The sequence below is a fragment of the Rhineura floridana genome, chromosome 5 (genome assembly GCF_030035675.1).
Source record: "Rhineura floridana isolate rRhiFlo1 chromosome 5, rRhiFlo1.hap2, whole genome shotgun sequence".
Lineage (NCBI taxonomy): Eukaryota > Metazoa > Chordata > Lepidosauria > Squamata > Rhineuridae > Rhineura > Rhineura floridana.
The window spans coordinates 142724619-142750164 of record NC_084484.1 but is presented as its reverse complement, the minus strand read 5'-3'; the positions used below and the strand labels follow the sequence as shown (position 1 = coordinate 142750164).

Here is a 25546-nt window from a genome sequence, read left to right as displayed (position 1 = left end):
AGTTATTTGTAGAAATGATTCCTGAAATAACACTCCATAAGCCAACACACCAAGAAAAAAAAATTGGTTGACATTTGTTCTTTATAAAGAGGGCAGCAAGGATTTCCCCCATAACCACAAGCATTTCTATCGTCATGCAGAGTTACATCCCCTGTGTTTCTTAGGCTTGATCAAGGAAAAGGCTCAACTCTTCTGCAATGTCCCCATGGGCTATCCCTAGCACAGAATATCTCAACACCCTCACTCCTCAAGTCTTCTGCCCAGGAGACATCATGTACAAATAATTTCTAACACTCTCCTTCCTGCCTGGAGGAAACTAATATCTAGACATGTGGCATCCTTATCAACAATTAAAAAGCATCTTCATACTTGTGTGAGGGTTCATAAAACATGTCCCAGAGAAAGCAGATTTAATTTTTGATACCATGAATTGTTAGGAACAGAAGAGCTCTGGAGGTTCCAGAACAGGCAATATATATCTGTTTATCTGTCTATTTATCACATTTATATCCTGTTCTTCCTCCACAGAGCTCTGGGTGATGTATATGGTACGCGCGCACACACACGCACACACACACACACTCACTCACTCACTCACTTTCATTATAAAAACCTAAGTGAGGCAGGTTAAGCTGAAAGATAGTGATTACACCAAGAGCTTCATGGTTGGGTGTGGACGTAAATTTGGATCTCATTAGTACTAGTACAACATCTATGGCTGATTTTAATTTACCTCTGTGGTGAACTTTCACCTAGTTTGAACCTAATGCCCAAACTTCCTGGCTAACTTTCCTGATAGATACATATTTTTAAAGTTTGGACTATGTTTGGATGAACACCCCAGATAATGGATTCTATTTCAATTATATTCAATGTTGACACCAGCGAAGGTATTGGATTATCTTTTATTATCCCCATAACAGGAAATGTATAGGCACTGACACATTAAGTTTCTGTCACACTCTAAAGTCTGTGTTATCATTCACACCCTGAAGGGATAAATTGTAAGAAAGAAAGTCATTGGCTTATATCTTGAGACTGCCCAGAAAAAAAGTCAATTAGCATTGCCGCAATGGTCTTAATAAAAGGGGTGCTGTGAGCAAGCAGCTGTCCAGCCTGCTATATCTGCAAAGTATCTTCTTGGTAGTGTGTTGAGGCCATTATTTTGAAGGAATAAGTAACATCGTGAACACAATGCAATGTTCTAAGCAACTCTTAATATATATTTTGAATTCATATGGAAATGATGTTTGATGGGAGTGGAAGAGAGAGAAAAATCAGGAATATAACATAACAAGTACGGCCCTGCAACAAAAGATTGCAGCATGGAATGCTTCTGTTCAGGGTTCCTGCCACTCCATTCTATACCCTTTTCCCATCCAGGTTACACACTCACACACAGAGTCAGCCAGCATAACATGCCCATCGAGTATGCTCAGTCTGCCCAGTCCTCATTGGCCTATTTTGGGAATTTTTTCCCATTTTTTCCTTTGGGGTGTCTGAACCTACAAAGTTTTACAATTGAGCTACAATATGAGCTAAAATTTTTGTTTTCTCTACTGATGTCTATGGGCAACTCTCACTATCATCTCTAAGGATACTTTAAAATACTTTCTCAATATGATAGTTCACATGTACCCCCCTGCATGTGTTGAAAGAAAATGCAGAGGGGACTGTAGAGCCATGCAGGCAGACCTTGCACACCGCCCTGCACACTCCTCTCTACCAATGTCTGTGCATTCAATGAGTGTCAGAAAGAGTTCTATTTACACACATATATATGCAGGTAAAGATCCTCCGTGGCGCAGAGTGGTAAGCAGCGGTAATGCAGCCGAAGCTCTGCTCACGGCTGGCGTTCGATTCCAATGGAAGCAGGAAGTCAAATCTCCGGTAAAAGGGGTCAAGGTCCACTCAGCCTTCCATCCATCCATGGTCGGTAAAATGAGTACCTGGCATATGCTGGGGGGGGTGTAAAGAAAGGCCAGGGAAGGATCTGGCAATCCCACCCCATACATACGGTCTGCCTTGTAAACGTCGCAAGACGTCACCCTAAGAGTCAGAAACGACTCGCACTATAAGTCCGGGGACACCTTTACCTTTAGAGGACTTTCATGTGAGGAGGGACCCTGCTGAATGAGGATCCCTCCCTGAGTAGAGCAGCTCTATCCACATGCATCTGTACATGAGTGGAAGTCTTTCTGATGTTCATTGAATCTGTGGATGTTGGGGGAACGTGGCAGGAGATGGTGGCCATGGGTACTGCTAGACTATGTAGTCCTCTGTCCCCATCCACACATGCTTTCAATTCATAGAGGGATTCATGTGAACCCCCTAATATTATTTATTTATTTATTTATTTATTTATTTATTTATTTATGAATGATATTTATTAGTCGCTTTTTTCCAAAAATGGAACTCAAAGCGACTTACAAAAAAAATTGTGCTCAAAGTGGCTTACAACAAAAGCAAACAATTACAAAAACAATTTCATAATAAAATAATACAACAGCAGTAATAAAACAATAACAAATGTCACAGCAAACACAAAACCCTATGAACCAGGAGATTACCTATCCAGATAATTACTGTTCTTTGTATTCTTTTTTTATATCTATGTGTCTCTTTGCCCCTCTTCCTTTCCAGCATCCCATTCCATTTCCCCTAGTTGTCCAGGTTTGTTTGTTTGTTTGTTTCTCTCAGTCAGCATCCTCTGCCATTGAGTCCTCATTTGGGTGTTTTTGCAATTTCTCACTCACTCACTCACACACACACACTCACACACAGGTTTTTCTAAAGATTTTTTGAGCATCTGTAAACCCTGAGGAATACCCTGAGTCTGTTGATACCTCCCTCGTGTGTGTGTGTACGTGTACATGTGTGTTGCCATTCTAGCTACAGCTCCATACAGCTTACACAAAGCACCAAGAAGGTGCAGCAAGAAGGAGCCAAGTCCATGTGTTGCATGCTGCACAGTGCAGATAGGCCCCTGGACCAATGTTGTATGGCCTGATAAAATAAGGGACTTGATGTCATGACCCCATTTCAGTTGCTGCTCCCTATACAAGTTCTATGGAATTCTGATGCAAAGTTCCAGTGGGGCTGATTATTCTGTGGAATTATCTTGAGACTGAATCTCTAAGAATAGCATTAGTACCTCTGAAAGAAGTCATATCAAAGCTAAATGGAGCATAATAGGTTTCAGAAAACGACCATGAGTTGATTGGGAATGAGAGACTTCAAACGCCCCGCAGTGTGCCTCCTGCTGTATATTACTTTGGACTGGGATTGTATCAGATGAGTTTGATGGTGCAGGAACTGTGCTTCTTTCTCTACTTAGAAACTACTTGGCACTGTGTAGGAATGCTAATAGTAAGTAGATTTTTTAAAGACCTTGAACTGAAATTTCCTCAAGAAAAAGTAGCAAGTAGTCCATCTTAATTGTAGTTCAGCCCAGAACTTAGCTTGGCTTTTTAGGACCCAGCCCAGTAAGGGAGGCTGGTTTCTCAGCAAATCATTATCGGCTACGCACAGCTAATAAAGAATCTGTGACACAGTTTTTACTAAAGAAAGGGTGATGACATCACTCATCTCCTCAAGTTGTGAACCAAATTTTAATGTACATAGATTAATTTTTCAACATGAATCCCCCATGGTTATTTCAGGCAGATCAGGTTCCTCATGTGTAACTACTTTGTACCACTGCATGGTACATAAAGGTGGCTGTATGGAAAGTAGTACAATTGCCCTGGGCACTGATCACCACCCACTGAGCAATCTGCTGCTGGACTCCCTAAGTAGATATCCCATGACCAATTTTAATGCTGCCACCATCTGTTTGCTTCAGGCCTAAGAGTCGATACCAAGACAAGGAGCACAAATGGTTCATTCACCATATGCTTGTTTCCTCTGTCTCTGTCTGTTGTGGGTGGGGAGTAGGAACTCAAGAAGCAAACCACTTAGGGGCAGGGCAGGGCAGAACCATAACCCTTTCTAAAGTACCCTGACAGTACTAAACAACTATCACTTTCTTCCAGGCTGTATTTCATTGGCTGAAAAAATATACCAGATTAGATATACCCACTCCAGTGCACACAGACAGCCAAAGTAGATATGTCTCAAGCTGTTAGAGAGTTGGTAAAAGCGTCAATTGACCTAGGAAATGAATGGCTGTTCTGGGGTTTGACCCATTACCAGTAGCATAATTTGGCCAAACAGTAATAGCAAAATAGAAACACATTCTTGGTTCCAGGTATTCCACACAAATGTTCAGCTGGTGTTTCTTTTTCAGATCTCCTTCCATCTCATGATGGCACCCTTCAGCAGAATCACTAGTGATCCCAATTCTACTGTATCAGCCCCACACTGGCAGGATAACTCCACAGAACCTGGATTGCCACAGTCTCATGCCTGCTATGCCCTCTGTTACTGTATCTTGATCTTGGCCATCGTTTTTGGGAATGTCCTAGTCTGCCTTGCAGTTATGAGGGAACGTAGCTTGCAAACTACCACCAACTACCTTGTGGTGAGCCTGGCAGTAGCAGATCTGCTTGTGGCCACTTTGGTAATGCCATGGGTGGTATACCTAGAGGTGAGTATACTTTAGGCTACCAGTCCTAGGGTATCCTCTCTCTTTTTGTATTTATGCATGATTAACAGACTCTCAAAATTTACCACTATCCATTTAGAACTAAACAAAGTAGTAAACATCCAGCACTCAGTCTATATTGTTGCTCTCTCCACTCTTAAGTTATGAAATTATTATATACTTTTGCAGGTCATGCAGCTAGGCCCAAATTGATCTAACAAAGAAGACTCTGGGACCTAACTTACATAGAACTAGTAAATTTGGACAAAAGATGGGCATTTGGTTATGAGTATCAGCACAAGGAAAACAAGAGTGAACACCAACATACAACCATTTGCTAATCACTCATATATTTTCCAAAATCAACACAAGGAGCATATTTGTTAGATGAATTTTAGGTACTTTCTTAATGTTCTCTGCTTTTTCTAGTTTTATAACTTAAACAATCATAAAATAAAAATGTAATGCGAGTCTTGCAGAAAAGTAATTCAGAGAAGAGTATCTGTTGTTAGACTGCCATGGTATTCTAATAAGCTGCACCCAGTTTGATGGCCTTCAAAAAATGGGATAAAGTGAAGACCCATGAAACTATAATGTAGTCTTTTACATCTGTGCACAGTAAATGTAAAGTCTGGTCCTTTCCCTTGTTATTCTGCATTAATATTCACAGGTGATGCATTCTAGATTAAGAGGGTTTGTGATACCTGCATTGAACTTTACTAATTGGTAAATGAACCTTACGTACTAGAAAATGTGTTTTAAAAGTCCATTTGACTATCTGTCCCTGTAGACAGAGGTAGCTAACCTGTGGCCTTCCAAAAGTTGTACACTCCAACTCCCATCATCTCTGCCCATTGACCATGTCGGCTGAGCTGATAGGAGTTGGAGTCTGAAACAATTGACACTGCAGCATGTAATAGAACTTAGCCTTGATTATGGCTTTCTGATGAATTGTGTGCCTGTTCTAAGCACTGTTTTTTAAAAAATGCTTTACATATCTACTTTTCCATTATTTTATTGTATATCGCTACAAGAGTTTTTGTTACTGAAAGGTGGCACAACATTTTTCAAAGTAAATAAATAAAATCCACAGGAAAGCTTTGCAGAGCAGCTGGGAGAGGTTGCCAGTTTCTGGCTGTATACACACTCCTGCTTACCCTGCATCCAATGCATTCCTACTGCTGATTTGGGAAGTGGTGTACACTCAGTCCAATCCATATATAAAATACTGCTGTTTGGAGTCTTCCTGTTCAGGATCCCAGAAAGCCAGAAAACCATGCCTTGGCAGAGTATTCTATCCCCCCTCCCCAATGCATAGGGCTGAGGGTTCTTGCTTTTTCCCTTTACCGGTATCTACTCAGAATTCTTATATGTTGAATGTTTGTTGTTGTTATGTGCCTTCAAGTCGATTACGACTTATGGCAACCCTATGAATCAGCGACCTCCAAGAGCATCTGTCATGAACCACCCTGTTCAGATCTTGTAAGTTCAGGTCTGTGGCTTCCTTTATGGAATCAATCCATCTCTTGTTTGGCCTTCCTCTTTTTCTACTCCCTTCTGTTTTTCCCAGCATTATGGTCTTTTCTAGTGAATCAGGTCTTGTCATGATGTGTCCAAAGTATGATAACCTTAGTTTCAACATTTTAGCTTCAAGTGATAGTTCTGTTTTAATTTGATCTAACACCCAATTATTTGTCTTTTTCGCAGTCCATGGTATGCACAAAGCTCTCCTCCAGCACCACATTTGAAATGAGTTGATTTTTCTCTTATCTGCCTTTTTCACTGTCCAACTTTCACATCCATACATAGAGATCGGGAATACCATGATCTGAATGATCCTGACTTTGGTGTTCAGTGATACATCTTTGCATTTGAGGATCTTTTCCAGTTCTCTCACAGCTGCCCTACCCAGTCCTAGCCTTCTTCTGATTTCTTGACTATTGTCTCCAGTTTGGTTAATGACTGTGCCGAGGTATTGATAATCCTTGACAAGTTCAATGTCCTCATTGTCAACTTTAAAGTTACATAAATCTTCTGTTGTCATTACTTTAGTCTTCTTGACGTTCAGCTGTAGTCCTGCTTTTGTGCTGTCCTCTTTAACTTTCATCAGCATTCGTTTCAAGTCATTACTGGTTTCTGCTAAGAGAATGGTATCATCTGCATATCTTAAATTATTGATGTTTCTCCCTCCAGTTTTCACACCTCCTTCATCTTGGTCCAATCCCACTTTCCGTATGATATGTTCTGCGTACAGATTAAACAAATAGGGTGATAAAATACACCCCTGTCTCACACCCTTTCTGATGGGGAACCAATCGGTTTCTCCATATTCTGTCCTTACAGTAGCCTCTTGTCCAGAGTATAGGTTGTGCATCAGGACAATCAGACGCGGTGGCACCCCCATTTCTTTTAAAGCATTCCATAGTTTTTCATGATCTACACAGTCAAAGGCTTTGCTGTAGTCTATAAAGCACAGGGTGATTTTCTTCTGAAATTCCTTGGTCCGTTCCATTATCCAACGTATGTCTGCAATATGATCTCTGGTGCCTCTTCCCTTTCTAAATCCAGCTTGGACGTCTGGCATTTCTCGCTCCATATATGGTACGAGCCTTTGTTGTAGAATCTTGAGCATTACTTTACTTGCATGGGATATTAAGGCAATAGTTCGGTAATTACTGCATTATCTGGGATCCTCTTTCTTTGGAAGTGGGATATATATTGAACGCTTCCAGTCTGTGGGCCATTGTTTAGTTTTCCATATTTCTTGACAAATTCTTGTCAAAATTTGGACAGATTCAGTCTCAGTAGCTTGTAGCAACTCTATTGGTATGCCGTCTATTCCTGGTGATTTGTTTCTTCCAAGAATTTTAAGAGCAGCTTTCACCTCACATTCTAAAATTTCTGGTTCTTCATCATATGGTTCCTCCATGAATGAATCTGTCATCCTGTCATCTCTTTTATAGAGTTCTTCAGTGTATTGCTTCCATCTTCCTTTTATTTCATCTCGGTCAGTCAGTGTGTTCCCCTGTTAAACATCCCTACTCGTGGTTTAAATTTCCCTTTCATTTCTCTAATCTTTTGGAATAGGGCTCTTGTTCTTCCCATTTTGTTGTCCTTTTCTATTTCTATACAATAACTATTGTAATAGTTTTCTTTGTCCCTATGTATTAGTTGTTGTATAGTTGCATTTAGGATTCTGACCGTGTTTCTATCTCCTTTTGCTTTTGCTTTCCTTCTCTCTTTAACAATTTTAAGAGTTTCTTCAGTCATCCATTGAGGTCTTTCTCTCTTTTTAACAACAGGTATTGTCTTTTTGCATTCTTCCCTGATCATGAGTCTGACTTCAGTCCATAGTTCTTCTGGTTCTCTGTCAACTAAGTTTAAAGCCTCAAACCTGTTCCTTATTTGATCTTTATATGCTTCTGGGATGTTATTTAAATTGTATTTTGGCATTATGAGTGCTTTGTTTTCTTCTTTAGCTTTACTCTGATTTTCGATATAATCAGTTCATGATCTGTACCGCAGTCTGCTCCTGGTCTTGTTTTTGCAGAAAGTATGGAACTTCTCCATCTTCTGTTTCCAATTATATAATCAATTTGATTCCTATATTGACCATCTGGTGATGTCCACGTGTACAGTCTTCTTTTTGGTTACTCAAAAACTGTGTTGGCAAGAAACAAATCATTGGCTTCACAGAATTCAATAAGTCTTTCTCCTGCTTCATTTCTGTCACCTAAGCCCCATTTCCCCACAATTCCTAGTTCTTCTCTGTTCCCTACTTTTGCATTCCAGTCCCCCATGATTATCATCGTATCTTGTTTTGGTGTGTGATCAATTTCCTCTTGTACTTCTGCATAAAATCTCTCCAATTCCTCTTCTTCTGCGTTTGATGTTGGAGTGTAGACTTGGATGATGGTTATGTTAATAGGTTTCCCGTTTAATCTCATTGATATCACTCGCTCAGACCTTGCGTTGTAGCTCCTAATTGCTTTTGCTACATCACTTCTCGCTATTAAAGCAACCCTGTTTCTTCTTGATTTCTCATTTCCTGCATAAAATATTTTGTAGTTGCCTGATTGAATTTTAATTCACTCACACCAAATATTGTAATGTTGATACGCTCCATATCTTGCATGACAATTTCTAACTTTCCCTGGTTCATGCTTCTCACATTCCATGTTCCTACTGTGTGCGTCGTACAACTCCGGATTCTCCTTTCGCATCTGTGCGCATCAGCCTCTGGGCTTCCTTTCGGCTTTGACCCAGCTGCGTCATTAGTCACAGCACTACTCGTACTTGTCCTTTGTTCTTCCCCAGTAGCTTGGTGAGTGCCTTCTGACCTGGGGGTCTCATCTTCCAGCACTATCTCATATTGCATTTTGGATACTCTGTTCATAGGGTTTTCGTGGTAAGAGGTATTCAGAGGTGGTTTACCATTGCCTTCCTCTGAGTTTGGATGCATCTTAGTCTGGTGTCTCAGCTTTGACCATTCCGCCATGGGTGCCCCTGCTAGGAGTCTAGCCTTTTGGTCTAGACTCCTGACGGCATTGCTCTCAGATTCTTCAACACTCTCAAACTCCCTCACCATGTTAAGGTGTGCATCCTAAAGGGGGATGTTGAATGTTAGCTCACCTAAACTTGTAGGTTTCCAATAGCAGTCATCTAAGATAGGCGGATTATAGTTAGAGACCCCACCCAAGGATTCTTGGGACTTGGGAGGTATCAGAAATATTTTAATTGGGAGTCAGACTTCAGACAGCAGAATATCCTTATAATATGCTATTTATTGATATCTTGCACACTATAGCTATTAAATGCACTCCACGTGGCGTTAGCCAACATAGTAATAACAAAAAATAAGAATACAAATCAGCAGGAAAGAAGTGGCTGTATATACTCATTTAACATCAAAGTATATAACCTTGAAGGAACAAACTTACTTAGGTTACAATGTATGAAAGGACTGAGTTAGAACTCAAAGTCTTGTTACAGAGCCAAAGGTACAAAGTTTATGGAAATACATGCAATAATACATCACTCATCCATTGACATAGATTGAATACATCACTCCCACAGGTATTCGACCACATCTCCAGATGGAGATGGTTTCCTGAGCATAATGTGGATTGGCTTTTTATATGCTTTCTTATCAGCAAGTATGTCTTCTCATGACTCTAGCTTCTCTGTCTCTCCGGTAACTCTGGTCTCAGTATCTGTTGGGGAACACCACAAAACTGCCTTAAATGGTGTTCCAGCAGTTGCCTAAAGTGATATCAAGTAATTACAAATATAACAAAGTGTTGGCTGCCATCCCAGACATATTATCTCTCTGTGCTCTGTTAAAGAACTCTTGTACGGTACAGTAGGGCCCCGCTTTACAGAGCTTCGCTTTACGGCGCTTCTCTAATGCGGCAGTCTCAATTAGACACAATTAGACTAAAGCCCCACTCATACGCCGCTTGTTCCACTTTTATGGTGGTTTTCGGGTGTCACGCACCATTCTATTCAATGAGTTCTGCTTTTCAGTGGTTTTTGCTTTTCGGCGGGGGGCCAGAATGTAACCCGCCATATGAGTGGGGCCCTACTATACTCACTGCTTTTTCACAGGAAGGGGGGAAAGAAACCCTTTGAAAGAGCAAGTAATGCATAGTATAAGTAGATTATGTAAGCAATAACAGCAATAATAATCACTTTTAAAGCCTGTATGGGGCTGGGCCCATTATGCCCCTCTCCAACACTAAGCCAGTATTCCATGGCCCCTGCGCATTATGTCCTTACTGGGCTGTTTTAGGGATTTCCTCCCTAAAGGATTTTTTTTTCTATTCATTTGATTTGTGTATTTCTGAAAACCTTGGGGTTATCTCAAGGTTGCCAATACCTCCCTCTTGTGCATGGGTATTGCTGTTCTGACCAAATAAGGATCAGCACTTGGAGAATAAGTTTGCAATTAATATATAGGATTCACCATGTGTGGCTTGTTAGAGGAACTGTATAGCAGGAAAAGTTGCACCTGATGAATTTCTGCATATTGTGCACAAGTAGGGCACCCAAATGTGTTAGAAAAGAAGACAGCAACCCTACCTCTCACATCTTGCCTGGTATATGGTCTGTCTCACTAAGGAAGTCCATGCCATTCTTTTAGCAATGCCGCTGTAGTTAAATGAATTGACATATAAGCCAGTATGCTTACAACAACTTTAATAATAAACTATAATAAGAAGAGCCTGCTGGATCAGGCCAGTGGCTCATCTAGTCCAGCATCCTGTTCACACAGTGCCCAACCAAATGCCTGTGGGAAGCCTGTAAGCAGAACCTGAGTACCAAAACACTCTCCCTTCCTGCAGTTTCCAGCAACTGGTATTCAGAAGCATACTGCCTTTAGGGAACTGCCGCATGAAGGATGTGTAATAATGTAACCAACTTAGAATGCAATACTGTGCATAGTTGGGCTGCTTAAATTCCATTTACATCAGGACTACAACTCATTCCCAAAAACACCCACTCAGAAACATGCCCCCTTCTCTTAGTTCCTAGTAAGCCTTAGTTTCTAAACCAGTTTTATGAAATTGATGGCCAAACTATGGGAAATCATCTCCCAGATATTAAACTAATCAGGAAATGCATGCAAGACATAAGCTTTAATTAAAAGACACTTAAAGGTTTATGCTCTGGATAGGCAATACTAATAGTGACGCTGATGATTAATTATTCATAGCACACTTCACAGGAGCAAAAGTGAACAAGAAAAATTATGCTCACACATTTGAAGGAAAATAGAGTATCATTTCTAAAGAGCCACTCAGTCTGTGGAATATTTAATAGCCCCAAAGAGGACTTACTGTTTAAGGAGGAACAAAGGACAAGAAAAAAGGAGTAAGTGAACAAAAGTACAAAAGAGGATGAGATGTTAACAAATGAAAAGGAATCAGATACTAGAAATTAATCTTGTTTAAAACCAGTAATATTTTGCATTCTAGAATACGTTTCAACTCAAGAACTGAAAGCACTTTGGAAATATTAATGAGTTCATCAGGTCCTTACAAACTGCTTCTGACTAAAGTAAGATTCCCACCCCGCACCCCGTCCCAAGGTCTAGTAATAGGATTCATAGCTCGAAGCTAGGTTACAACTAACAGCAAAGTCAGGGCAGTAACTGTAGCCAGAAAGATAGGACTGAAAAAGCCAGAGTAAACATTGCTCTGAAAACCAATCTTATCCTACTAAGTTTAAATAAGTTTAAATAAGAGGTTATGGTTCATAAGGGATATTGTAGGATCCATCTAATCAAAAGTTAGAAAGACCAACCTTAATTACTAGCTGGAACTGTCATAGTTGCAGTTAGAGCATCAAAGAAATATCAGTTACTTCCTCAAAACCGTCACATTATTTCTTTAATGCTATTGCTGAGCCCAAATATCTATGTGTCTTTTCATTTCTTTGAATTGTTAGGACAGCAACATATGATTTTAACAGAAAGTTATTTTTCAGTTTCAGGGTTTTAACTACTTATAATTAGCACCTTCTTTAAATAAATAGCACTAGTTCCGTTCTGGCCACAGATCTGGAATTATTTGAGCCAAGAAGGGGATAGAGCAAATATCAATATAGAGCACAATCTAGAGAGCCATAGAAGTCACAAAAGGCTGCATGCATAGTGATATGCCTGAACAGAAACACCACCTACATTACAAAACTTGGTGCTCGTAGACATCTCTATACAGTGAAGTGATTCAGATATTTTATTGTTGCTGTTGCTTCTGCTTGCTGATTTTAAGAAGGGTTTTTTAATTAAAGGATTTTGGAAGACAAGGTTAGATAGATAGATAGATAGATAGATAGATAGATAGATAGATAGATAGATAGATAGATAGATAGATAGATAGATAGATAGATAGATAGATAGATAGATAGATAGATAGATAGATAGATAGATAGATAGATAGATAGATAGATAGATAGATAGATAGATAGATAGATAGATAGATTTCACAAGTTTCACCAAGTTGTTCCTTCCCATAGAACAGACTTTTCTGCATTTGGAAAAAACAGTTATTTTTACAAATACGGTATGTCTGTCCAGGCATTGCTTTCATTTGTTGGACTAGGATAATAGAATTACAATCTGGATTGCAAAGGCAAGAATACCCAGCTAGATGGGTAAAGTTCCTTCTTGAAGGGTGCATTTGACACCACTTGTCTATATGCCCCTGATGACTTCAGCTGATTGCCAAAATTCCTCCAGACAATTAATTTCCCAGTCCCTTAAGTATGACATTCTGCCCTAGTATCCAAGAGATAGTACACATGCATTAATGGCTGTGGACCACAATGGTTGAAGGTGGAGTGTTTGTCCAGACAACTCTCAAGACCATCATTTAAACAGTTATTCATGGAGTGTTGCCATATCAGCTCCTGTATCACGTATGTAATATGTTAGATTTGTTTTAAGTAAATTCCTAATAAGTCCAGCTTAAGTAGGGGTAAATAACTGTTAAAGAGCTGGGATGACAACCATGCTTAATTGCCCCTTCAAAAATGAAACATCTCTGTTAGCAATCTGTAGAATGCTTCTGGCAGCAGTCATAGTGTCAAATTGTCTTCCAGCTCTCTCTGATCAGATCAAAATGTTGAATCAGAATGGTGGTGGTGGGATTCATGACTGTATTTTTTTAAAATCAAAAAGCTATGATGGCTGTAAGAATACCCTTGTAATTTATGTTATGGAATAAAAACTACAAAATTTGGAATATGTAACAGACCTCATGTTTGGAAGCTAAGAGAAAATCTATTAATCTTCCTATCAATTAAGAACTCAAGGTGTAGTCTCCTAAAGGGGGTCTAGACTAAAAATGTAAAATGTGTACACTTGCTATAAGTTAATTGTTTTTAAACATATAGTGTTACCTTGTTGAGCTTCTTGGATCTGATCACAAGCCTTCCTTGCTGACAAAACTATGGGAAGCCAGGAGGGAATTAACTTTGGATTCTTTAATCAGCATGTGCATTTTCTAGGGACTTTATCATTAATACACTTAGTGATGTTGGTTTCCTAAACAAATATCTATCTCTGAACATACGCTGGTCATACAGGGCCATTTGGGTGATCAGTAAATGCAGTAAGCAATTAGAGCTAATTGCACAGCTTCATTATGATTGTAATTTGTGACCTCGAGCTGTACAGGTTGTTGAGCCTTGGAAGCTGTCATGGCTCTGTTAAGATAAGTTTATAACAGACCGAATGTGAAAGATCCCGTCAAAACACTATGTCTGTAAAGTGGTAGCTCCAGAATCAGGCGATGCCTCTGACACTCAAGCCACTTTGTACACAGTGATGAGGGGTGTAACATTTTTCCCCTGGTGCTTTCTCTTTCCATGGAATTTTTTTCCATTGTATAAGTTCATTAGCAACAATGAATGGATGCTAATTAAAATACAGTAGTAGGAAAGCTTGGCACAAGTAAACAGGGGGTAGTTGCTTGGACTGTCTCTATGGTAAGGAACTCATAGTGGAGCCCTGCAGGTTCCAGGAGCCTTCCACAGACAGAGGTTCAGAGGGAGCAAATGTAAACCTTTCCATTCCCATAGGAGCCTGACAAAAAGAGACAGTAAAACTAAGGCGGAAGAGAGACATGGAACGACCTAAGAGGAAGAGGGGGAGATAGGAGGTAGGAAGGAGAGGCAAGCTGATTAGGACTGGAACTACCTAAGTCTAGGTAAAATCCAATGAAGACTGAACACTGACATTTTAAAGTGAATAACTCATAGGTTCAGAGACTTAAGAAAGGTTAACCAAAACGCAAAGGGAGAGTTAAGATCTAGAGCACTGAAGGGAGAATCTAAGCTTATGTATATAACCTGGATCTATGTTTTCTCACCTCAGGTGATGAGCGCAGAGGAAGGCAGTCTGTAAATAGGGTTCTATGTGCAATTATCTACTGGAGGATTAGGCAATTCTAAAGCAATTATTGGTGGTGGCAGTGACTAGGCACAGAGTTTCCTCATCAGGGCTTTAAGTCAAATCAGGATTTGCCTGGGATTACTCAATTAGGTTAGTGGTCAGACAGAGAGAGAAAGGCCTTTGCATTTGCCAGAGTTCTCTTGCTGGCATGCATAGCTGGTGAGAGTCTCCACATGTTCTATATAAATCAAGGTCAGTAAATTCAAACTACAACTCTCTTATCCAGAATGCCTAAGCGTTAGGCATTAGGCACACTTTCCAAATGAACTTAAGATTTCACAGTCAAGGTACTAGAAGCATATTGACAACGAAAGTGAGGCTGAGCTCTTTGTAACACCATAGATGGGGCAAAAGCACAGAAAGGCCACCTAAGAACGTAAGAAGAGACCTGTTGAATCAGACCTAACTTCAACAGGTGAACACACCTGGAGATGGGCCTCTAATTATAATCCCAGCTGTTGGAAAAGTTTATGTGGGACTATTATTTTTATTCAAGCATCTATGGCAGCCTTTCCCAACCAGTATGCCTCCAGATGTTGTTGGACCACAACTCCCATCAGCCTCAGCCAGCAGGAAAGATGGGAATTGTAGTCCAGCAGCATCTGGAGGCACACTGGTTGGGAAAGGCTGATCTATGGATTGCTTTTCATATAAAATAGCAAGGTGGTTTACAAGATAAAAATCAATACAATGCAACAGCAAAATACCTAAAAAATATGAATACCACAGCTACCCAGAATTTCCAGTAGAGCCAGAACTAAAAATCAGTGCTCAGGAATGTCCTCACAAATAAGTTATGTTTTAATGGCATCTGCAGGGGAGGCTGCTTCAAAGAGCGCTTTTGCAATGGCTCAAGAAGGAGCTGTCTTAAAGCCCTTTGCAAACAGGAAAAAGCTTTGAAGTAGCCTCTCAGGTGCTTAACAACCCACAAGTGATTTTATGAGGTGAGTGGTCACACTCGCCTATCAAATTTGACCCAAGAGGCCGAGCTTGATAAGGACCTTGACTGCGAAACCAAAAAAGTTCCCCACCTCTGTTTTAACCCACCCTATTGCCACAGGTGTCTGCCATAATTATAGGCAATACATCTCTGGCAATACATAGCTGAAAACAACTGAATGCAACTGAATGCAAACATTTAAGTGGATTTCTACTTACTACAGCAAAAAAGGTGACCCTGCTGCACAGTGGTTTGGAGCATCTATCATCTGTAAATATTACTCTTCACTCAGTAACGGATCAAGCATTTGCTATTTTAAGTGATGTATTGACTAATTGTTTTGTGAAGAGATTTGAACAGTCCATTAAAAGTATGTTTTAGGAAGAGATATAAGTGAATGCCTTGGGCTGCAATCCTAAGCACACTTTCGTGGAAGTAAATTCTATTAAAATCATTATATATAATGAAGGCAAAAATAGCTGAGATAATGAAAAAATAAATTAGGTCTGTAATCTGATTTCTAGCTTTTGGTAATTGTATTGGCTTCAGTGGAATGACTTCCAATTTAGAAATCTGCATTGATGTAAATAAGAATGGACTTCTGCCCATTCTTTTAAAATCTGGTGTGCTTGCATTTTTCATTTGTTCATTACATTTTATGCCACTTTTCCTTCAGGGAACTCATGGAATCATAATGGCTCTCCCCCTCTTCTCCTTACAACAACCCTGTGAAGTTGGCTAGACTTGAGAGAGAGAGACTGGCCTAAAGTTATTCAACAAGCTTTATAGCTGAATGGAATTTAAACCTGGGCCTCAAGACCTTTACTTTCATTCTAACCAGTATACTACATTGGATCTACATGCACTCACTGTAATCTGAATATGCCGCCCTCAGACAGAGATGCCTCTAATAATAATAAAATAATTTGATTTATATTCCTCCCTTCCTCCCAGTAGGAGCCCAGGGCAGCAAACAAAAGCACTAAAAACACTCTAAAACATTATAAAAACAAACTTTTAAAATATATTAAAACAAAGCATCCTTAAAACATATTAAAACAGAACATTGTTTAAACATTCTTGTTTAAAAGAAAGCTATTTAAGGAGGCCTATGTTTTCAGACCCCCATTGACTAGTTCTCAGGAACACCCACACTTCAACACACTAGTTCTACATATTTCATATTAAAATCAATTGAGAGCCAGTGTGGTGTAGTGGTTAAGGTGTTGGACTATGACCTGGGAGACCAGGGTTCGAATCCCCATACAGCCATCACGAAGCTCACTGGGCGACCTTGGGCCAGTCACTGCCTCTCAGCCTCAGAGGAAGGCAATGGTAAACCCCCTCTGAACACTGCTTACCCTGAAAACCCTATTCATAGGGTCGGCATAAGTCGGCATTGACTTGAAGGCAGTCCATTTCCATTTTAAAATCAATTAACAACATAATCGACATGTCTACTCAGAAGTAAATCTCACTGAGTTTGCTGGGGCTTATTCCCAAATAAATGGGTTTTTCTTCAGTTTAGCATGTTTCATTTGTATTTGGAATTTAATGTTATACATTCAGTGTCCTAGAGGTGCACACACAAGGAACTAAATTGTCTATAGTAGTTACCTATCAAATGCTGTTTGGATGCAAAAATGATTCTGGACTTTGGTTGCTTATATTAAAGTAGGAAACTGGGGGGCTTTTATGTGCTTCTGCAACAAATCTCTCTCTGCCCGATAACAGGCTTGTGCCTCTCTCTGTGGGAAAGCTGGCATGAAACAATAATGAATAATGATGAGCAAATAAAAGCCAGGGCTATAGAACCATGAAGGGCAACTGAACAGATGCTGCCTGCTTCAACTGCTCGTTAGCATTTAGTGTTTTTATTACTATTGAAAATCAGTAACAGGCAGATTTTCACATTTTGGCATTTGCCCAGACCTTTAAAGCAAGAGCAGTATGAGAGATGTTTTACTGAACCATACCCCTGGTTTCTACCAGCATCCCATAGTTTTAATTGCATCTAATTGGGCCTTCTTTTGGCCCAGAAATCTCTTTTGGGCAGAGTGCAACATACTGAATGGCTTCTCCCGAACAATGCTGAGGTAAATATCACCATGATCTTGAGAAGCCTTCTCAGTGATATCATCTGTCTCTGTCTCACCTTCCTACTTCATAGAGCAGCCTGTGTACTTAGAAAAGGCAGAAGAAGGACAGCACCAAGCCAGCCTTATTTTTTAAAAAAGATCCTACCTTTCAGAACAGGTGTCCTCACAAAAACAGTCATATAACATATAAAATCAACCATTTCAAATCTACAATTACATCCCTTTAAAATGATCAGCAAAAACATTAGTAAGACACAACAATTAATTACATGTGGGACAAAATAAAAACATCTTGAGAGAGTCACTAGTGGAAGGGGCTGTACATACTTCATGGTGGGTCAATGGGAAATTATAGATTGGTATTCATTCCTTTGTGAAGATTCTCTGCTGTGAGCAGAGATTGGAAAAGTTACTTTTTTGAACTACAACTCCCATCAGCCCAATCCAGTGGGCATGCTGGCTGGGGCTGATGGGAGTTGTAGTTCAAAAAAGTAACTTTTCCAAGCTCTGGCTGTGAGATACCTGCCAGTAAAAGGTTGGGAAGGAAGGAGAAGAAATCAGAGACCCAAGTGATGACCACTTTAGGAAGCTAGCAGTACCTAACAATCACTTTGTACAGAAAGCCTCTAATTGCTGGATCATCACCTTGTAATGGTGAGTGGGCTTGCGTGTTCCAATGAGCCCTATGAGAGATGCCGTCAGGAGTCATGTACTCCCAGCAGAGTCACCCATGGCGGTAAGGTCAAGGGAGAGAAACCAGACAAAGAATGATCCAAGAATATCCTCAACGGCAGAACATGCGGAGGATAACAATGTGTATGTTACAATGGCTGTGAAGGTGGATGAAGGCTGCAGCAGATAAAAGACTTCCAATCATTGTGGTATCCATGCCATTGGATCAAAGCCTTTTTCTGTCAAGATTGTGTGTTGATTGTTGTGCGCCAATCTCCCCACATAAAAGAAATTCACACACAGGTGTCTTCCAACCAAAACAAAACAAAAGTCCCATGGCGATCAGTGAATGGTGACGGAGGCAGGACTGTGAAATCCGGAAGCCCCTAGTCATGGACCAGCACACGGGCGGTGGATACAGACTCAGTTGTCCTGGCTCAAGGACCGAGGCAGTTGAGTAGTTCGGCAGCTATATCTATGACTGAGCAGTCCTGTTCAGGATCCACTCTGCTCACCCTGTATGGGGAGGGGGCTAGAAAAGGTGCCCTAAACACAGTCAGCTTCATCTTTCTCCCTGACTGGATTACCTCATCCAGTGTGGTCACCACTTAGCGGTTGCAAAAGACAACTGAATTTTGGAACATGGAATATATGGACATTGCTGGAAAATACAGATAGTGAATGTCCTGAACACAGGACTGCCATAATCGCGACGGAGAAGAGATGTTTTAATATTACCATAGCAGCACTCCAAAAAACTCGAAGAGCAGGCCAATTGAAGGAAGAAAAAGGAGGTTACACCTGCTTCTGGAAAGGACTGCCTGAACAAGAATGACAAATACATGGAGTAGGCTTTGCTATTAAAAATAATCTTGTGAAGCTCTTTTCAGAAGTTTCTACTGGCATTAATGAACGACTCTCAACTCTCCGGTTAAAACTTGCCAAAAACCAGCAGGTAAGTGCTTATGCACCAACATTAGATGCTGATGAAGACATCAAGGAAAATTTTTATAACCAGCTGGACACCATCTTATCAGAGATACCTAAGGAGGATAAAATTATCCTCTTGGGTGATTTCAATGCAAGAGTTGGGCGTGATTTCAATTTATGGCCAGAAACCATTGGGAAAGAAGGAGATGGCAATAGCAACCTGAATGGCATTCTACTTCTGACTAAATGTGCAGAGCTTAATCTTGTTATTACAAACACACTCTTTCACCAGAATAATAAATTTAAAACATCATGGAAGCACCCTCAGTCAAAACACTGACATCTCTTGGATTACATAATTGTCTGTGCCAGAGATCGTCGTGATGTACTCCTCACTAGAGCCATGACGAGTGCTGATGGTTGCTAGACAGATCACCGATTAATTCAATCCACTATGGCCATTAATATTGTTCCTCAATGTAGGCTCCAACGAAGAAAACCAAGGCGTAAAATGAACATCCATGCCCTTCAAGATCCTATTAAGCAAGCTTGCTTTCAAACAACTCTCAAGAAACATCTACCTATGGAACTCCCTGAAAATGTCGAGGAACACTGGATTAAACTGAAGACATCCATTATTGCAGCATGTGAACAAACTATTGGATACCTAACTACATCAGAACTGGTTTGAAGAGAATGATAGTGAGATTGAACATATCATCAACAAGAAAAGGAAAGCCTTTCAGATATGGCAGAAAAACATTAACTGTACTGCTAAGAAAAAAATTATGCCAGTGCAAAGGCTGAGGTCCAAAGAACTAGAGAACTTAAGAATGCCTGGTGGATAAAGAAAGCTCAAGAAATCCAGTATTTTCCAGATGCTCATGATGCACAGGGCTTTTTTAATGTCACAAAGGCCATCTATGGACCAGCAAATTATAGTACAAATCCCTTACATTCAGTGGATGGTACCAAACTTCTTAAGGATAAAGAATCTATTGCACTGCGTTGGAAAGGGCATTACCACAACCTCCTTAATCATAACTCTGTTGTGGCTGGTGAGGTCTTCTCACAAATTCCACTATGACAAACTAGAGACGAGCTTGCAATATCCCTTAATTTGGATGAAGTCAGTAAAGCTATTAATCAAATGAAGAATAACAAAGCTAGTGGACCTGATGGAATTCCTGCTGATGTCTTTAAAGAAGGTGGGCCTGAATTTACACAACTTCCTAAACTCATTGAAAAAATCTGGATGAGGGAGGAGATCCCAGAAGACTTTAGGGATGCCATAATTATCACACTCTTTTCAAGAAGGGTGATAGAACAGTTTGTGGGAACTACCGAGGCATTTTTCTTCTAGCTACCGCAGGTAAAATCCTTGCAAGGATCCTCGCAAATCACCTCCTACCTATCTCAGAAGATATCCTCCCCAAATCCTAAAATGGTTTCTGCCCTTCCAGCGGGACAGTGGACATGATCTTCACTGCAGGACAGCTTCAAGAAAAATGCCAGGAGCAGAACCAACCTTTATATATGGTGTTTACTGATCTGACTAAGGCCTTTGATACTGTGAATCGAACCGTTCTCTGGACCATCCTTCTGAAAACTAGATGCTCTGACAAATGTGTTAATATTTTGCGACTCTATCATGACAATATGACAGCAACAATTTTGAATAACAATGGCTTTCAGAGTGAACCATTCAGAGTCGGATCAGGTATAAAACAGGGATGCGTCATTGCTCTTACCTTATTTGCTATCTTCATCGCTATGATTCTACACCTTATTGAAGGGAAATGTTGAGCCTCAGCTAACCCAGAATGGACAGGGAGGGGGGAGGCATGAGTTTCAGGCACCTCCGCAGCCAGAGGAAGCAGAGTTGGGAATTGTTGAGTCTGAGCAGGACCTTGCGGGAGGGGGTCAGCCTGCACACCAGCCCGTTCCCACAGGTACCGCACTCTCCGAAGAACAGAGCGCGCTGCCCCCAGCTGATGCAGAAGACTTGTTGGGGGAAGCTCCAGAGACAGTGCTGGCTCCTCCCTTGCCAAGCAGTTCCCAGGAGGATACCAGTGTGGCACAGCCCCTTGATCTTGAGCCTGTTGCCCGGAGCAGGTGTCTTCTGATGAGCCATTGGAAACATGCCCCTTGTCCCCTCGATCCCGCCACCACAAGAAATGGACAGGGCAAGGACAGGAATTATGAAGGAGTCAGAGATTACGTTCAAAAACGTTCCCTTCTCAAGCTTGCCGCTTACAGTGGGGAGTCGTTCAGTCAACTTCCTTCACACGCTGCAGAGCATGTCTAGAGTGTAGTTAGGGATTCTAGTGAGTTAGCACAGGGTTTTCTATGAAGCGCAATGCCTTTGATGTATCCATTACTCTAATAAAATGAGATTTACTTGCACCCACGCTTCAGCCTCGTCCTTCCGGCTCTGGACGGGACAGGAAACTTCCTACTGGGAATCATATATTGAACAGATGGAAAGCTTTTTAATAGTAGGCTGAAAGCAAAAAAACAGGCCTCCACCTGCTCTGGCCTCTACAGAAGGCACTACTGATGCAGCGGCACAAAAATGGGTCAGGAGACACCGGAAACACCGGAGGACAATGGAGTTTGGTCCCTTACCCCAGCTGAGTGGTTCTCCATCTCAGCGGAGCAGTTGTCTCACCCCATGAGGGAAGCCGGCAGAGGGGTGCCTGAGGGCTGACTTACTGTCAGCTGCTGTGGCCATGACTCTGCTCTTTGGGGAGTTTTTTCCTTGTGGAGAGGGGGGACGCGAGGGAGACCGGTCTGCAAGTATGCCATCTCCAGTGTGTGTGGGGAGACGGTGGCTGCGGCCGTGACTCTCGGCCTGCTCCCCACGTTCATCTTCGTTACCTACTACCCCACTGTGACTGAGCAGCCTTCCTTGCTCGGCGTACTCACAAGCAGGACTCTCCCGGAGGTGCACCGGTGCAGTTGATCACTCAATGCTGCTGCTTGAGATCGGGCTGCCAGGGAAGAGCTACGGCGGGCGGTTGGCAGAGACTGGTGAAGTTTAAAAGGACTTTTTGTTACTAGAAGAATGAGACTGTGATTAATATCACGGGTAGGGTGGTTCTAGTAGCTAAGTTGAAGTTGAAATTGTGTTACTTCTCTTCTACTTTTGCTATTGACTAGTTGTGTAACAGGATTGTTACAATGTGTAGGATGTAATTAGGATTGTTACAATGTGTTATGTTATATTTATAGTGTTGGTATGTTTTTTTGTTGCTGTTATATCTGCCATTCATTATTTTCTCTATTATTGTTGTATTATTTCGCTTGAAATTGTTTTTGCCATTGTTTGACTTGCTGTAAGCTATTTCATATGCAGTGTGTTTTTGTTTTCCTTTTTGTATGTCACTTTGAGTCCTATTTTTGGAAAAAAGTGACTAACAAATGCTATAAATAAATTTTAAAAAACTAAGGTAATTACAACCTCTGTCATAGAACTTCAATATGCCAATGATAATGTCGTCTCTGCACATTCAGAGAAAGATTTTCAAACTATCCTAAATGTATTTGCAGAAGCATATGGAAAGTTTGGGCTCTCGCTTAATATAAAAAAAAACCAAAGTGCTTCATCAACAGGTGCGAACTAGTCCCTCTGTAGCACCATCAATCCAGATTAATGGTGTGATGCTGGAGAACGTTGATCACTTTTCCTATCTTGGAAGTCATCTCTCTGTAAAAGCTGACATCAATGCTAAAATTCAACATTGTCTGAGCTCTGTGAGTGCTGCATTCTCCTAAATGAAGCGTAGAGTGTTTGAGGATCAGGATATTTGCAGGGAGACCAAAATGCTTATTTACAAAGCCATTGTACTACCCACCTTACTGTACGCCTGTGAAACATGGACCATTTATAAATGCCACTCCCAACTTCTTGAAAGATTCCACTAATACTGCCTCCGGAAAATTCTGCAAATTACTTGGGAAGACAAATGGACTAATGTTAGCATTGTGGAAGAAGCAAAGACTACCAGTGTTGAAACAATGATCCTTCAACATCAATGTTGCTGGACCGGCCATGTTGTTCGAATGCCTGATCACTGTCTTCCAAAGCAGCTACTTTACTTCCAACTTAAGGATGGAAAACGGAATATCAGTGGACAGCAAAAGAGGTTTAAAGATGTTCTCAAAGCTAATCTACAAAAATGTAACATGAGCATCAAGACCTGGGAAACTTTGGCCCATGAGGGTCTCAATTGGAGGTCAGCTATAATCAAAGGTGCTATGGAGTTTGAAGAAGCATGAGTACAGGACGAAAGGGACAAACGAGCTAAGTGCAAATCCTCATCGTGACCGTCTTCCATCTGGAAACCTATGTCCTCACTGTGGGAGGCTGTGTGGATCTAGAATTGGCCTCCACAGTCACTTACGGACCCACCATTAAAGACCTTATCTTGGAAGACAATCTTACTCAGCCATGAGTGATCACCCATGAATGAATGAATGAATGAATGAATGAATGACACAAAGCCTCTGAGACAATTAGGAGGTTTTACAGGGGCCACCTTTACATAGTGCATAGACATGTAAATAGCGTAAGTTTCTACAGGGACCTTGGAAAATGAAAAGAGACCTATCAGAATCTATCAGAGCTGCCTTGCCAGGTTGGACTAGCATAGAAAGAGCACTTGAGTCTTAAATAAAACCTGGGTCAAATCAACCCAGTTTCTAGTACAGTAGAACTACTAGGAAAGCATGGAGTGGATTTCTAAATATTATACATGGATATTTACCTTGACAGGCAAAAAAGCCAAGGGTCTTTTCCCTTGTTCCCTTGTAGGGCTCACAGGAGACCAGAGAGCAACTGATGAGAGAGACCCTGTGAGTTAGAGGTGTCATATAGCACGGGTAACATCATGTGTTTTAATATTTGTTTGCTTGTTTATTTGAAGTATTTTACCCTGTCCTGCCTCAGGGCAGCTTACAATAAAACAATTTAAAATGCAATAAAGTATAAAAACACTAAGAAACAGTAAAACAGCAGATGAAAAACCACAGTAAAACCTAAAAGACAAACAACTCAATGAAAAATAATAGCCGATCACACAATTAAAAGGAGGCAGATATCATAAAAAGGCATTAAAGGCCTGAGAGACCGGGATGGCCTTTATTTTTTGTTGTTATGCACCTTCAAGTTGATTATGACTTATGGCAACCCTATGAATCAGTGACCTCCAAGAGCATCTGTCATGAACCACCCTGTTCAGATCCTGTAAGTTCAGGTCTGTGCCTTCCTTTATGGAATCAGCCCATCTCTTGTTTGGCCTTCCTCTTTTCCCACTCCCTTCTGTTTTTCCCAGCATTATTGTCTTTTCTAGTGAATCATGTATTCTCATTATGTGTCCAAAGTATGATAACCTGTTTCATCATTTTAGCTTCTAGTGATAGTTTTGGTTTAATTTGTTCTAACACTCAATTATTTATCTTTTACGCAGTCAAGATGATAAAGAAAGCACCAGACTAATAATAATAATAATAATAATAAGATGATGATGATGATGATGATGATGATTGATGATGATGATTATAATACATATTTATATCCCACCTTATTTATATCCCATCTCAAGGTGGGTAAAAAAGTGAATAAAACAGTCAATACAAAATAAGCAATCAAAACATATACATGAAAGCAGTTCATTATGCTTGCATGAGCCCATCTCCCACATGGGATACAACTCCAAAGGGTGGGACACTTGAGGAAGGCCTCCCCAGCTGATCCTCCCAGACCGTCTGTGAAGATTTTTTTTTTTAGTACTGGCATAATATGTTCGCTGGTTCTAAACATATCATCCAGGAACCAATGTCACCGTTTGTGTGCCACTGCTGAGAAGGCCTTCTCTCCAGTAGCCTCTCTCCTGAGCGCAGGGGGTAGGGAGCATGAGACACAATGAGAAAAGCCTCCAAAACAGACCTTAAGTGGTGAGCAGGTTCATAAGGGAAAATCTGGTGTTTTAGATATCCTGGTCCATATCATTTAGGGGTTTAAAGATCAAGACAAGCACTTCAAATTGAGCCCCAAACTGACAGCCTGTGAAGATTTCTTTGGCCCCATCTGATAATCTGGCTGCTGCATTTTGCACCAGTTGCAGTTTTCAAAGGCAGCTCCACATACGATGCATTACAGCAATTTAGACTGGGTAACTAGACCATGAATAACTGAAGGAACACAGCTGCTGAACCAGCTGAACTTTCATTCTGTATGCACTGCAGTCTCAATGAAAATGGCCTCCTGCCTCTACTATGAATGAATTGCTGGGGGAACTGACATAGTTCCTAATGACACATCTAGGCCCTGTCTGCACTATACATATTAAAACATTATC

General features: G+C 40.8%; 1 protein-coding gene across 1 annotated transcript in view; it reads left to right on the top strand.

Annotated features, from left to right (window-relative positions):
- The first annotated feature begins 4306 nt into the window (after positions 1 to 4306).
- Positions 4307 to 25546, top strand: part of DRD3 (dopamine receptor D3) — a 33805-nt gene continuing 12565 nt past the window's right edge. Inside the window, exon 1 of the mRNA XM_061629545.1 lies at positions 4307 to 4588. Within this exon, the coding sequence (XP_061485529.1) occupies positions 4307 to 4588 (282 nt within the window). The remainder of the gene's footprint in view (positions 4589 to 25546) is intronic.